The 16,328-nt window shown below is 44.6% G+C and overlaps 1 protein-coding gene across 1 annotated transcript in view; it reads left to right on the forward strand.

Moving 5' to 3' along the window:
- The window catches only part of KSR2 (kinase suppressor of ras 2), a 439,551-nt gene that overhangs the window by 164,906 nt on the left and 258,317 nt on the right, over nt 1–16,328 (forward strand). Inside the window, exon 4 of the mRNA XM_052655174.1 lies at nt 965–1,478. Within this exon, the coding sequence (XP_052511134.1) occupies nt 965–1,478 (514 nt within the window). The remainder of the gene's footprint in view (nt 1–964; nt 1,479–16,328) is intronic.

Below are 16,328 nucleotides of genomic sequence, written 5' to 3' on the forward strand. Positions count from 1 at the left end.
CTCTGAGTTTGTTTGTCTTTTGAAGTATAATTGACCTAAAACACCATGTTAGTTCCTGGTATACAGTACAGTAATTCAAAATTTCTATATATTACAAAATGATCACGGTAAGTCTCATTATAGTGTGGGGAATATAGTCAATAATAATATAATATCTTTGTACGGTGACAGATGGTAACTGGAGAAATGAACTTTTAGATCAAAACCCTCATTGGCTTTCCACGGAACTTGGTATAAAATCCGCCCTGCACCTAGACACCGGAAAAGAGACCCAGAGAAGTACCTGGCTTGACTTAGATGGTTTCGGATCCTGTAGTTTGGTATTGGTATCTGACTCATGCTTTTGCATCACTTTGCATAGACGGTGTAGAAGGACTGCATTTTGTGGCCTGAGGGTCTGTACATGTTTGTACTCTCAATACAGAAAATGAGTGAAAAATGTTAATACACTAGTGGATTTATTTTTATTTTCTGACGTAGCTCGTATCAGGGCTGAAAACCTCAAGTTGTGTCCAGACAGTAGGATATTTTTATTATATTACTTTTTCAGTGCTCCATTTTTTTTCTAATAAACTGTTATAAAACGAAACAAACAAACAAAAAATCCCCTTCCCACTGCTAAGCTGTTGTCCTTGCCATCCTCCTCCTCTCTCCTCGCTCCTGCAAGTTCTTTCCTTGGACACTTGAATTGTGGGCTCCCCAATCCTGGACAGTGGAGGGCAAGGCTGTTGAATGAGGCTTATGGTGAGAGGGTCAAGGAAGGGTTTCTTTCTTTTTGCTGGGGCCAAGTGGGTGTGGTTGAATATATGTAAATTGTGCGTACAACTCATGGTGCCTAAACTCACCCTGTAACCAGCAGGCAGTGTTCGGGGTGTAATGTGCTTGTATGGTAAGGTGCAGATGGTGTAATTAAGCAGCTTTCTCATAGCTCACCTGTCGTCTTTGCTTCTTTGTTCCAACTCAGGAGGCAACCTTTCCAAACAAGACTGGGCCATCCAGTGGCCCACCACGGAGACGGGCAAGGAGAACAACCCGGTGTGCCCCCCGGAACCGACCCCGTGGATCCGCACCCACCTCTCCCAGAGCCCCAGGGTCCAGTCCAAGTGCGTCCAGCACTACTGTCACGCCAGCCCCACCCTGGGGCCGCCCGTGTACACCCACGTGGACAGGCTCACCGTGGACGCCTACCCGGGCCTGTGCCCGCCCCCGCCGCTGGAGTCCGGGCACCGGTCCCTGCCCCCGTCGCCCCGGCAGCGGCACGCGGTCCGCACCCCGCCGCGCACCCCCAACATCGTCACCACCGTGACCCCGCCGGGCACGCCGCCCATGAGGAGGAAGAACAAACTGAAGCCCCCGGGGACCCCGCCGCCCTCCTCCCGGAAGCTGATCCACCTCATCCCGGGTTTCACGTCCCTGCATCGGAGCAAGTCTCACGAATTCCAGCTGGGTCACCGCGTTGACGAGGCGCACACGCCCAAGTGAGTGCATTTGGTGGGGCCCCCCCGGGGCGGCTGAGCCTCCCAGTCAGCCAAGCCACAAATCGGCTGTATTCCCCTCCTCCTGTTGAAGGAAAGGTGGAGTTTCTCTAATGGCTGGGCTGGAAAATGAATAGAAAAGAATTTCCCAGAAATGACCTCTTTTTATATTATTCATGCTCTAAAGTCAGATTTGGAAAACTGTAGCCCAGGAGCCAATTCTGAATTCATTGCACCCCACCCAGGTTCATTCCCTTCTGTTTTGTCTGTGATTGCTTTCTTGCTGCGATGGATGAGTTGAGTATGGCCCACAGAGTTGAAATCTTTACCATCCAGCCCTTTTGGATGGAACACTTGCCAGTCCCTGCAGGGTCTGCCCTAGTGCTGCCCCTAGATATAGGGTGCCAGCTGCGCATGCGGCCTTCTGCTTTCTGGAAGCTGCCTTAAAAAAGAGTAAAAAGAAGCAAGTGTTATTAGTTTTCAAAATACGTCATTGAGCCCAGTCTATCAAAACATGATCATTTTAGCACAGAATTAGAGTAAAATATTACTTTGGAATTTTTTTTTTCTTTTTTCTTTATTAAGTCTTTGAAATCTGGAGCGTATTTTGCACCTCCAGCTCATCTCAATTGGTTCTGGCCATGTTCCAAGTGTGGCCATGTTCCACCTGTGTCTGGTAGCCTCTGTGCTGAGCAGCGCAGCTCTGATAGACCCTATGCGTGGGACTTGCTCTGAAAGTGGATATGTTGTATACCTGGCTCCGGTTTGGAGGGGTCTTGCTGGCAGCACATAATATCTGTGGCTAGTGCTGGCTAATGAGAGAAATAGGACAACTCTCTGCAGGGTCCCTCAGAGGCTGACTCTGACCTGAGTCCCTTGTAGACTTTGAGGTTCTCTGTGTATTAGAAATGGAAGAAATGCTAAACAGGATCACAAAAGTGGGTAGCATGTTTTAAATATTTACATTTAACAAAATTGCCCCTGAGACATAGAAGATAAGGGAAAAAGGGAAGTCGCTCAGTCGTGTCCGACTCTTTGTGACCCCATGGACTGCAGCCCACCAGGCTCCTCCGTCCGTGGGATTTTCCAGGCAAGAGGACTGGAGTGGGGTGCCATCGCCTTCTCCAATTAGAAGATAAAGTGGTTATGTATAATCCTGTTAGGAGATATGGGAAGGAGTCTACATTTGGGGATTGTTGTTTATGAGAGGTGTGGATCTTGGTTCTGGGAACTCTGATGTGGGGGAGCACTGGGGAATGTTTCATTGTGTTTCCATCTCAACAGTTTAGCGGTTGTTTCATGAGCTTGCATTACCATGCGTCCTGTGATAAAAGTTTTAAAATGTGCATCTTAGAATTGATGAAATGGGGTAGGTTCTAGGCTCTGGGCTAGTTGGCAGGGGTGTAATGGAAAGGAAGAAGAGACATAGCCTTTGGTCCTGTGAAGATCGACATTAATCAAATAACCACACGTAGGTGTTATACTCTTGTGTTCAGTAATTACAAACAGCATTACAGGCCATCAGGAGAAAGTATAGGAAGCTATCAGAGCTTATAACCCGGACCTGATTGAGTTTGCACTGGCAGGGAGGTAAGTGGCGGGGGAGTTGGGGAGGGGCACTGGGGAGGCCTCCAAAGGACTCTTGGGACTGAAGACTAATTGGAGATTAAGATGGTGGAAGGGGTGGGAGGTGTTCCAGGAAGGGAGTGTGAGTATGACCCTCTAGAGAACTCAACTACAAGGCCCCTGTGGCTAAGGGAACAGACAGGTGATGCAAGAAGAGACTCATAGCTTGGGCGGCAGCACTGTTCACAACAGCCAAAACGTGGAAACAACCCAGCTGTCCATAGGCAGGTGAAGGGATGAACCCCGTGTGGTCCATACAACGAAATATTATCCGGCCATAAAAAGGGACGAAATTCTGACACCTGCTACAACAAGGATGAACCTTGAAAATGTCATGCTAAGTGAAATAAGCCAGGCATGAAAGGACAACTGTGGTCTGATTCTACTGATGTGAGGTGCCTAGAACAGGCCAGTTCACATGCAGAGAAAGGAGGACAGAGGTTGTCAGGGACTGAAGGAGAGAGATGAGGTTGTGTTTACTGGGGACAGAGTTTCAGTTTGGGAAGTGGAAAACTCCTAGAGATGGAGTTATATATATATATATATTACAACAATGACAAAAAACGAGTTAGGCAGGAAAGCTGGGCGTTGGCACGCTTTTCTGTGAAGGGCCAGGTGGTAAATACTTACGGCTTCGCAGTCCAGCCGTTCTGTGGCATCCCTGCCGTTGTAGCGAAAGCAGCCACAGACAGTAGCTGAGTAGGTGGACGTGGTGATGTCCCACGAAACTTTGCTTATAAAACCAGGTGCCTGTCTGCATTTGGCTAACCCTAACCCTAATCCTGTGGGCTGTGGTATGCCCTAACAGAAGCCCAGTTGTAAACAGTGAGGGATTCTCCCTCCTGAGGCCTGAAAGGGAAGCCCTTAAAGTGATTTACGTGGAAGACACGATTGCATCTGATTTTAGGAAGGTTAGCAAGCTTCTGTGTGAGGTCTGGATTGGAAACACTCTGTTTCACCAGACCTGTTTGGGACATCAGAGACCGAGGCAGAAGGCCGATGCTTTTCTGATTGGAGGTCTGCTTGATTTTTATGGTTTCGTGAGATCCTGAGGGACTGAGAGTGCTGCTGAGACCTCAGCGTGAGGGTGTGGGAGGGTTTCAGGAATGCAGGCTACCACTGTGGAAGATGGGAGAGGCATTTCAGGTTTGCTGGCCATAATCTGTGGTTCTGTGTCCACAGATTATACATCTTCGATATCCCTCCTTGTGTTGACCACAGAGTGGGGTGGAATTTAACCAGGAAAGCCTGGCTGGACAGACACACCATCTTCTAATCTATGAGGTGGGGGCAAAGTGAGAGAGGCTGCCCTTTGCCTGTTTGTTTTTTCCCAGCGTTATTGAGATGTAATTGACAAATAACACTGTGTAAGTTCAAGGTGTGTCGTGTGATGACTTAGTACACACACATATTGGGAAATGATTACCACAATAAGGTTATTTAACACATCCATCACCTCGCATAATTACCTTTTGTGTGTGCGGTGAGAGCAGTTAAGATTTGCTCTCTTAGCAACTTTCAAGTACTAACAATACATACTGTTTCTTATACCGGGAAGTTGGTACTGTTTGACCAGCGTCTCCCCATTTCTCGCACCCCCTTGCTGTTGGCAACCACCATTCTACTGTTTCTATGAATCCAGTGGTTTTAGACTCCCCATGTAACTGAAACCATAGTATTTGTCTTTCTCTGACTTATTTCCCTTATAGCCTCATGCTGTCACAGTCAGCCCACGTTGTTGCAAATGTCAGGATGTTTTCTTTTCTATGGTTGAATAATATTCCGTTGTGTGTGTTATATATATGTATATACGCCATGTTTTCTTTATCTGTTCGTCCATTGGTGTGCATGTAGGTTGCTTCCATGTCTTGGCTATTGTGAATAATGCTTCAGTGAACATGGGGGTGCAGATATCTCTTTAAGGTGATAATTTCATCTTCTTTGGATATATACCCAAAAGGGGGATTGCAGGGTCGTATTGTAATTATGTTTTTAAGTTTTTGAGGAATCTCCGTACTGTTTTCCATGGTGGCTGCACTGTTTCCATTCTTATCAACAGTGCCTAAGGGTTTCCTTTGCTCCACCTCCTCACCCACACTTGGCATCACTTGTCTTTTTCATGGTAGCCATTCTAACAGACGTGGAGTGATGATATCTCATTGTGGTTCTGCATTTCCTTGACGATTAGGGATACTGAACCCTTTTTCATGTAAATGTTGGCTTTTTGTAAATTTGTAAATCTTCTTTGAAAAAACGTCTACTCAAAAAACATCTATTTTGCCCATGTTTTAATTGGACCTTTCTGTGTTTTTTTTTTTTTGCTATTGAGTTGTAGGAGTTCCTTATGTATTTTGGATATTAACCCCTTACCACACATATGATTTGTAAGCATTTTCTCCCATTCTGTAGATTGTCTTTTCATTTTCGTTTCTTTTGCTTCTGAGTCTGATATAGTTCCACTTACTTTTCCTTTTGTTTCTTGTGGTTTTAGACCAGTATTAAGGAGCTTATATTTTTGGTCTATTTTTTAAATTGAAGTATAGTTGCTGTACAACATTGTATGTTACACGCGTATAATATAAAGATTCACAATTTTTAAAAGTTACACTCCATTTATAGTTATTAGAAAATATTGGCTATATTCCCCATGTTGTGCAACACATCCTTGTAGTTTATTTTATACCTAACAGTTTCTACCTCTTAACCCCCTACCCCTCTATTGTCGCTCCCTCCTTCCCTCTCCTCAGTGGTAACCACTAATTTGTTTTCTATGTCTGTGAGTCTGCTTCTTTTTTGTTATAGTCACTAGTTTGCTTGTTTGTTTGTTTTACATTCTGCATATAAGTGATATCATGCAGTGTTTATTTTTCTCTGACTTATTTCACTTTAGCATAGTGCCTTCCAAGTTCATCCATGTTGCTGCTAATGGCAACATTTTGTTCTTTTTCATGGCAGAGTAGCATCCCATCGTGTAGGTATACCACATCTTCTTCCTCCTTTCCTCTGTTGATGGACACTTAGATTGCTTCCATATCTTGGCAGCTGTGAATAATGTTTCTATCAACACTGGGGTGTATGTATCTTTTTGAGTTAGTGTTTTTTATTTTTTTGGATATATACCCAGGAGTGGGCTTCCCTGGTAGCTCAGTTGGTAAAGAGTCTTCCTGCAGTGCAGTAGACCCAGGGTCAATCTCTGAGTTGGGAAGATTCCCTGGAGAAGGGAATGGCTACCCACTCTAGTATTCTTGCCTGGAGAATCCCATGGACAGAGGAGCCTGGTGGGCTACAATCCATGGGGTCACAAAGAGTCTGACACAATTGAGCGACTAACACACACACACCAGGAATGGAATTGCTGAGTCACATGGTAGTTATCTGTTTAGTTTTTTGAGAATCCTGTTCTCAAACAGAATACTGTTTTCTGTAGTGGTTGTTCCAATTTACATTCCCACCAACACTGTACGGGGTTCACTTTTCTCAAGGAGCTTATTTTAATGGGCTGTGACCAGTGTTAAGAATATGAAATAGACTATCCCAGACTCAATTATGTTGGAATGCACTGCCTTTAGTGAGGCTAAGTTTTAGTATTGCTTTGTGAAACTTGTGTCTGATATACAGTCATCCCTCTGTATCTATAGACGATGGGTTCTGGGACCTGTCGAGGAAGTCTCAGAGTTGGCCATTCATTTCCATGGTTCCAACCACAGTTTATGTATGATTTATTGAAAAAAATTGTGTAAGTAGCCCATGATGTTCAAACCCGTATTGTTCAAGGGTCAACTATATACAAATTTTTTCTTTCTCTGGGGGTTCTTCTCGCTCTGGACAGCTTTGATTTGGGGATAAACCCCACCAGGGAGCAGGTGAGAAGGTTTGAGAAGGTGGCCTTTAATCCTGTGGAATGTGGCCAGAGGCATGTCCAGAATCCCTCAGCTCATTCTGGTTTCAGTTAGTCTGTTTAGTATCTGATTTCTTCTCTCCTTCTGTCTGGTAGCCCTGCTGGGGATGGTTCTTTGCTGCCAACTTGGCAGTTTTCAGCTTGCCTTTATTTCCTCTCAGTGGGATGTGGGTTTTCAGAATATCTTTCTCAACTTTTTAGAGGTCTTTCTAAGCAGAACTGAATCTTTCAAAACCATCATTTCCTATGAGTTTTTCAACACCAACACCCTGCTAGGTTGTGGGTTCAAGGAAGGCTGTGTTTGAGCACACACACACAGAGTTCCTGGGCACTCTCAGGCATACCCACAGTGGTGTTTAGCAGAGATCTGTTGGGGTTCAGTCTTGTCCCCAGTAGCATCTCATGGGCATTTGTAGGAAAAGCATGATAAGAAAGCAAGAATATATTTGCAGTAGTCCGTCTCTCATCACTGGAAGCCTTGCGGCCAAGGTATATTGGGCTGGATCACAACTGTTGTGATCAGTCTTGGCCAAAACCGTTTCTCCTGCTTTATAGGCATTCTCAAAGATGTTTTTATGCACTCTTGCCTGGAAAATCCCATGGACGGAGGAGCTGCATAGGCTACAGTCCATGGGGTCACAGAGTCAGACATGACTGAATGACGACACATATCCTTTTTTCTTTTCTTTTGCATTTGAGTTTATGAGTGTGATTTTACTCCTACGACATCACTAAAACACACACACATACACAGAAGGGGAAGAACTATTTTTTTCCTCTGGTAAAGTAATACCATACTCACAGAAAACTAGTCAATCTAATCACACGAGGACCACAGCCTTGTCTAACTCAATGAAACCAAGCCATGCCTGCGGGGCAACCCAAGATGGGCGGGTCGTGGTGGAGAAGTCTGACAGAATGTGGTCCACTGGAGAAGAGAATGGCAAGCCACTTCAGTATTCTTGCCTTGAGAACCCCATGAACAGTATGAAAAGGCAAAATGATAGGATACCAAAAGAGGAACTCCCCAGGTGATTAGGTGCCCAATATGCTACTGGATATCAGTGGATAAATAACTCCAGAAAAAAGGAAGGGATGGAGCCAAAGCAAAAACAATACCCAGTTGTGGATGTGACTGGTGATAGAAGCAAGATCCAATGCTGTAAAAAGCAATATTGCATAGGAACCTGGAATGTCAGGTCCATGAATCAAGGCAAATTGGAAGTGGTCAAACAAGAGATGGCAAGGGTGAACGTCAACATTCTAGGAATCAGCGAACTAAAATGGACTGGAATGGGTGAATTTAACTCAGATGACCATTGTATCTACTACTGCGGGCAGGAATCCCTCAGAAGAAATGGAGTAGCCATCATGGTCAACAAGAGAGTCTGAAATGCAGTACTTGGATGCAATCTCAAAAATGACAGAATGATCTCTGTTCGTTTCCAAGGCAAACCATTCAATATCACAGTTATCCAAGTCTATGCCCCAACCAGTAACGCTGAAGAAACTGAAGTTGAACAGTTTTATGAAGACCTTTTAGAAGTAACACCCAAAAAAGATGTCCTTTTCATTATAGGGGACTGGAATGCAAAAGTAGGAAGTCAAGAAACACCTGGAGTAACAGGCAAATTTGGCCTTGGAATGCGGAATGAAGCAGGGCAAAGACTAATAGAGTTTTGCCAAGAAAATGCACTGGTCATAGCAAACACCCTCTTCCAACAACACAAGAGAAGACTCTACACATGGACATCACCAGATGGTTAACACCGAAATCAGATTGATTATATTCTATGCAGGCAAAGATGGAGAAGCTCTATACAGTCAACAAAAACAAGACCAGGAGCTGACTGTGGCTCAGATCATGAACTCCTTATTACCAAATTCAGACTCAAATTGAAGAAAGTAGGGAAAACTGCTAGACCATTCAGGTATGACCTAAATGAAATCTCTTATGATTATACAGTGGAAGTGAGAAATAGATTTAAGGGCCTAGATCTGATAGATAGAGTGCCTGAGGAACTATGGAATGAGGTTCGTGACATTGTACAGGAGACAGGGATCAAGACCATCCCCATGGAAAAGAAATACAAAAAAGCGGAATGGCTGTCTAGGGAGGCCTTACAAATAGCTGTGAAAAGAAGAGAGGCGAAAAACAAAGGAGAAAAGGAAAGATATAAGCATCTGAATGCAGAGTTCCAAAGAATAACAAGAAGAGATAAGAAGGCTTTCACAGCAATCAATGCAAAGAAATAGAGGAAAACAACAGAATGGGAAAGACTAGAGATCTCTTCAAGAAAATTGGAGATACCAAGGGAACATTTCATGCAAAGATGGGCTCGATAAAGGACAGAAATAGTCTGGACCTAACAGAAGCAGAAGATATTAAGAAGAGGTGGCAAGAATACACGGAAGAACTGTACAAAAAAGATCTTCATGACCCAGATAATCATGATGATGTGATTACTAATCTAGAGCTGGACATCTTGGAATGTGAAGTCAAGTGGGCCTTAGAAAGCATCACTACGAACAAAGCTAGTGGAGGTGATGGAATTCCAGTTGAGCTGTTTCAAATCCTGAAAGATGATGCTGTGAAAGTGCTGCACTCAATATGCCAGCAAATTTGGAAAACTCAGCAGTGGCCACAGGACTGGAAAAGGTCAGTTTTCATTCCAGTTCCAAAGAAAGGCAATGCCAAAGAATGTTTAAACTACCGCACAATTGCACTCATCTCACATGCTAGTAAAGTAATGCTCTAACAAGCCAGGCTTCAGCAATACGTGAACCGTGAACTCCCTGATGTTCAAGCTGGTTTTAGAAAAGGCAGAGGAACCAGAGATCAAATTGCCAACATCTGCTGGATCATGGAAAAAGCAAGAGAGTTCCAGAAAAATGTCTATTTCTGCTTTATTGACTATGCCAAAGCCTTTGACTGTGTGGATCACAATACACTGTGGACAATTCTGAAAGAGATGGGAATATCAGACCACTTGACCTGCCTCTTGAGAAATCTGTATGCAGGTCAGCAAGCAACAGTTAGAACTGGCCGTGGAACAACAGACTGGTTCCAAAGAGGACAAGGAGGACGTCAAGGCTGTATATTGTCACCCTGCTTATTTAACTTATATGCAGAGTACATCATGAGAAACGCTGGACTGGAAGAAACACAAGCTGGAATCAAGATTGCCAGGAGAAATATCAATAACCTCAGATATGCAGATGACACCACCCTTATGGCAGAAAGTGAAGAGGAACTAAAAAGCCTCTTGATGAAAGTGAAAGAGGAGAGTGAAAAAGTTGGCCTAAAGCTCAACATTCAGAAAACGAAGATCATGGCATCTGGTCCCATCACTTCATGGGAAATAGATGGGGAAACAGTGGAAACAGTGTCAGACTTTATTTTGGGGGGCTCCAAAATCACTGCAGATGGTGACTGCAGCCATGAAATTAAAAGACGCTTACTCCTTGGAAGAAAAGTTATGACCAACCTAGATAGCATATTCAAAAGCAGAGACATTACTTTGCCAACAAAGGTCCATCTAGTCAAGGCTATGGTTTTTCCAGTGGTCATGTATGGATGTGAGAGTTGGACTGTGAAGAAAGCTGAGCACTGAAGAATTGATGCTTTTGAACTGTGGTGTTGGAGAAGACTCTCGAGAGTCCCTTGGACTGCAAGGAGATCCAACCAGTCCATTCTGAAGGAGATCAGCCCTGGGATTTCTTTGGAAGGAATGATGCTAAAGCTGAAGCTCCAGTACTTTGGCCGCCTCATGAGAAGTGTTGACTCATTGGAAAAGACTCTGATGCTGGGAGGGATTGGGGGCAGGAAGAGAAGGGGACAACTGAGGATGAGATGGCTGGATGGCATCGCAGACTCGATGGACGTGAGTCTAAGTGAACTCCAGGAGATGGTGATGGACAGGGAGGCCTGGCGTGCTTCGATTCATGGGGTCGCAAAGAGTCGGACACGACTGAGCGACTGAACTGAACTGAACTGAACTGAAAGTAATACCTGATTATTGTGGAAATTGAGACAACATAGGAAATATGATGAAGACAGTGGAAAGTATACGCTACTGCTTTTGTTTTACACATGCACACACACACAAATGCGTTCTCGCAGGGGTGAAGTCACCCCCAGTGGGGCCCAGATTGAGGAGAGCGAGGTGGGAAAAAAAATCCTAGATATAATCAGTTGCAAATCTCCATAGAGCAATACACATATAGATACTCAGTGTATCTGTGGTACTCAAGTTTCCTTGGGAGTTGGGGGTGATGATTAGAAAAACCATCTATATAGTTTCTTTAGGGGTCATTGAAAAAAAGTCTGGGAAATGCCGACATAGATCTGTGGAGATAATCCTGTAGATAGAGTTAGGCATAAACATTGAGGCTTGTGAAGTCTCCCCAATGTTCTTAGTGGTCTTTCTTCCTTCTTTCTCCATCAGCCTTCGTGGTCACATTTACATAGTAAACTGGCACTGGTTCCTTACAGTCAGCCATGTGAAAAGTTAAAAGTTAAGCCAACCTCAAAGACTCTGGTTGTCTTGGCCTTCAGTACATGGATTCCATGGTCATAGTGTTGGAAGAGAGAAAAACCTAACAATTCTTAAGAGTGTGATGAGTTGTCTGTCTTTAATCCCCCCATTTGTCCCCCCATCACATAAATGACTTGCTTTCTCTTGTCAGAGCATCTGAAAGGGTAAACTGGATTTCTGTAAACTAAATCAGCTTTTAAATGCATAGGAGTAGCTCAGTATTAAAAAAGAATTCTATTGTAACCTTCTCCCCCTTTTGGCAAATTCCTTTTTAAAGGTAATTTCCAATTATAATTTTGTTTTAATTACACAGTTAATTCTCAAGTACAGCTTCATTTAGAAAGTAAAAGCAATATAAAATGTAAACCACCCAAGGTCAGAGTCCCCTTCCCCTTGCCATAGAGAACACCTAGAGCTTCTCTAGGAGAAGGTAATGGCACCCCACTCCAGTACTCTTGCCTGGAAAATCCCATGAATGGAGGAGCCTGGTGGGATGCAGTCCATGGGGTCGCTGAGAGTTGGACACGACTCAGTGACTTCACTTTCATGCATTGGAGAAGGAAATGGCAACCCACTCCAGTGTTCTTGCCTGGAGAATCCCAGGGACAGCGGAGCCTGGTGGGTTGCCGTCTCTGGGGTCGCACAGAGTCGGACACAACTGAAGCAACTTAGCAGCAGCAGCAGCAGAGCTTCTCTTAAATAAGAGTCCTTGTGTACATATTTGTGTTTGTATGCATCTGTAATATCTCTGCTTCCCTCTCTTCATAACTGGAACCACACTGTATGGCTTTTCCAATGTGACTTGCCTTAATTAGTCCTGCATAAATATAAACATCCTGCTTATGACTTTCTCACACCTTATCTCTTTTAGAAATTCTTTTGTCTCCCCAAAGCTCATCTAGAACATTGTTCCTATCTCTGCTTTCAGCCCTCTGTATCATTTCTTTATGAGCACAATTCCCCTCTGCCCTTCTGGGACAGAGTATGAAAACCTCAGCTGACCTGGGAGCAAGGGGAACAGGCTGGATGAAACCCACACTCAGTCCTCATTCTGACCCTCCATTCCAGTGAGTTCACATTTCTATATCTGAGATCCATGCCATTTGTAGTTCGTATGAGAACAGACTCTTCTTGACATATTCCTTATGTACATAAGACTTCAAGGGGGCTCTCTTCATTTATTTTAGAAAACTAATTATGGGCAAGCACTTAGACTCTCTGACACACACCTACAGATCATTGTGCTAAATAATACAACACTCACTAATATATTTATAAGGGCAAGAGTGAGTGATTAGTTTATATACCATAGCATATTCATTAAATTAGGAAGGTTTCTGCTAGGCTCATGCATGGGATTCTTTTAGGTCTAACTAAGCATTCAGACACACAAGATTAATACTAATCACGCTTGGCATCCGACTGATGCCGGGCAGCCTCAGGCATCTCTTCCGTGGGTCCCTGGGGGCTGCTCTTCCTTGCCTTCATCTCCAAGTGGCAGTTCAAGTGCAAGGTGGTGAGATACACACTAAGCAGGTGCGGGAACCATCCTGGCGCAGGGCACAAGAACTCGGGTAGAAGCTCCATCAGTGTAGCTGCTTGCGTCTCCACAGGGGACGTGCCCAGCTAGGGCGGTCATGCTGCTCCAGGGTCCCCGAAGGCTGTGGATTCCTCACCAGGTATTTCAGGTTCATACTGGAAACTCCCAGTCTGTATCCGGTTTACCCATCGGAGGCCAGGTCTGCCACTAGCAACGGGGTCTATTGACAGAGTCGACATTCCCCCTTGAGATTCAAAGGATTAGGGCTAGAAAGTCAACCCAAGGTCACCTTCCCATCTGCAGAAGATGATAAGGTTGGGTTCACCCTTCACCTACAGCTTCTCTTAAAAAATCCTGTCATTTTTAAATGCCTCTGATTCGCAGTGAATTTCTTATTTTGGATCAGTGAGGTCTTTAGTAAGGTCTTTTATAATTCATATAATAATATATAACATGTATACATTATATACGGTCCCATCACTTCATGGTAAATAGATGGGGAAACAGTGGCTGACTTTATTTTTCTGGGCTCCAAAAATCACTGCAGATGGTGATTGCAGCTGTGAAATTAAAAGATGCTTACTCCTTGGAAGGAAAGTTGTGACCAACACAGACAGCATAGTAAAAAGCAGAGACATTACTTTGTCAACAAAAGTCCATCTAGTCAAGGCTGTGGTTTTTCCAGTAGTCATGTATGGATGTGAGAATTGGACTATAAAGAAAGCTGAGTGCCGAAGAATTGATGCTTTTGAACTGTGGTGTTGGAGAAGACTCTTGAGAGTCCCTTGGACTGCAAGGAGATCCAACCAGTCCATCCTAAAGGAAATCAGTCCTGGGTGTTCATTGGAAGGACTGATGCTGAAGCTGAAACTCCAATACTTTGGCCACCTGATGCGAAGAGCTGACTCGTTTGGAAAGACCCTGATGCTGGGAAAGATTGAAGGCAGGAGGAGAAGGGGACGGCAGAGGATGAGATGGTTGGATGGCATCACTGACTCAATGGACATGACTTTGGGTAAACTCCAGGAGTTGGCAATGGACAGGGAGGCCTGGCGTGCTGTGGTTGATGGGGTCGCAAAGAGTTGAACTGATACATTATATATAACATTATTATAATTATTTGCCATAAAATATATGGTTAATGGCAACCCACTCCAGGACTCTAGCCTGGAGAATCCCACAGATGGAGGAGCCTGGTAGGCTAAGTCCATGGGGTCATTAAGAGTTGGACACAACTGAGCGACTTCACTTTCACTTTTCACTTTCATGCATTGGAGAAGGAAATGGCAACCCACTCCAGTGTTCTTGCCTGGAGAATCCCAGGGACGGGGGAGCCTGTTGGGCTGCCGTCTCTGGGGTCGCACAGTCGGACACGACTGACGCAACTTAGCAGCAGCAGCAGCAGCAGCAGCATATGCTTATTAGTTTTTTTTTTTTTTGGTTAAATATTATCATTACTTTACCTAAGAAAGTTCTGTTCACAGCTGAGACTTCCCGTTCAGCCTTGACCCATGCCCTCTGGTCTAGATGCCAGGGCCTCTTCCCTAGGGCTGGAACAAGAGTAGGCTCTTACTCTCATGGATACCTTTCCTTTCCCTGAAGCTGCTGAACCTTTCAGTCCTGTGATAACTCCAGTGAGTGTCATTTAGAATAAGTTTGGCTTTCCAGATATTCATAAGATTATCTTTCTCCGTTTGCCCCAGAGGCTTATAAACACACCACAGTGAACTATCATTGCTACACTCCTATTGACATAGCAACCTAGAAATTCCACAGTGAAAACTCAGCTAGACAATGTGCTGATTGTATTATGACATCTTGTGGTGAAGCGTGCTGTGGTTTGGGGAGCAGGTATTTTGTTTGAGGTGCCTTGTACAAGGAATAACTGAATTTATTATAGGTGAGATTTATTCTATGTAGAGTCATTCTGCTTCCCCAGCCCTGCCTCTGTCTCTTGTCTCAACTTCTTAAAAAGAAATTGAGAGTTTCCTCAGATCTCTCATCACAACTCCACCTGGGGTAGCTCCCAGTTTTAGAAGGAGCTTGGGGCAGCCCCAGGGCTTCCCAGGTGGCTCTAGTGGTAAAGAACCCACCTGCCAATGCAGGAGACGTGGGTTCAATCCCTGGGATGGGAAGATCCCCTGGAGCAGGGCATGACAACCCACTCCAGTATTCTTTCCTGGAGAAATCCCCATGGACAGAGGAGCCTGGCGAGCTGTAGTCCATAGACTCGCCCAGAATTGGGTACAACTGAAGCGACTTAGCATGTGTGCATGGGACAGCCCCAGTGTTGCTGCTGACCAGCTTTTGACTGTCAGCAAGTCTCATAGGAGCTACTGCTTCCAGTGAAAGGAAGATATGTATGCCCACATCTCAGGGCCGGTGAGGCCCTGCCTATCCCTCCCGCTGAGTTGCATGTTACCTGCAGCTTTGATGGACAGACCCTGTGCATACCTTTCACACATGTGTCTCTGCCTGGGGGCCTTTTGGGGCCAGTGGTCATGTCTTGCTTGAGTGCAGGGCAACCCACACCCCCAGGAGCAAGCTTCAATCAACAGGGTTGAGAGTTCATGTATAAATTTGTCCTCAGTGAGGCCATTCTGATGTGTTCTCTTGGAAGGTTCTCAGAGGGGCCATGCCCCAGTTGCCCATGGTGGTACAGACCCATCATAACACATTGTCTGTAAGCTTCCTTCCTTCCCTGCCTCACCTCTCCGCTTCATCATGTTTCCAGGGGCCACTTCCCAAGTATCCTACTTGTATTCCAGACCCCTCAGGGTCTGGTTTTGGCAGAAATGGAACTAAAACAGGAATAAAGGTAATCATTTATATAATCACATTAAGCTCTACACAGAGCTGTGTGGACATGTTTCTACTTAAAAGATTTGCCGATTGGATGATTGTTGTAATAATGCAAATTATAGCTGTCACATACTGTATATTGTACAGCTTGCTGTTTGCTGGCACTTTATGTGGTGTATTTTATTTAATCCTCAAACATTCCACTTTACAGGCAAGGAAATTGTCTTTAAGAGAGAATGTGCTGCCTCCCAACCCATTCAGACTAGTTAAGTACAGAATTGTGGGGTTCCTTCTAACCCAAAGTCCATGGTGCCATTGAGGGATAGGGTGAGTAGGGGCCATGGGCCCTGGAGTCAAGGGACCTGGTTAGCATTCTGCCTTTACCACTTGTTGGCTGTGTGACCCTGGGTGAGTTAATTACCCTCTGTCAGCCTTGATTTTTTCATCTA

This window comes from Budorcas taxicolor, chromosome 17 (assembly GCF_023091745.1).
Source record: "Budorcas taxicolor isolate Tak-1 chromosome 17, Takin1.1, whole genome shotgun sequence".
NCBI lineage: Eukaryota > Metazoa > Chordata > Mammalia > Artiodactyla > Bovidae > Budorcas > Budorcas taxicolor.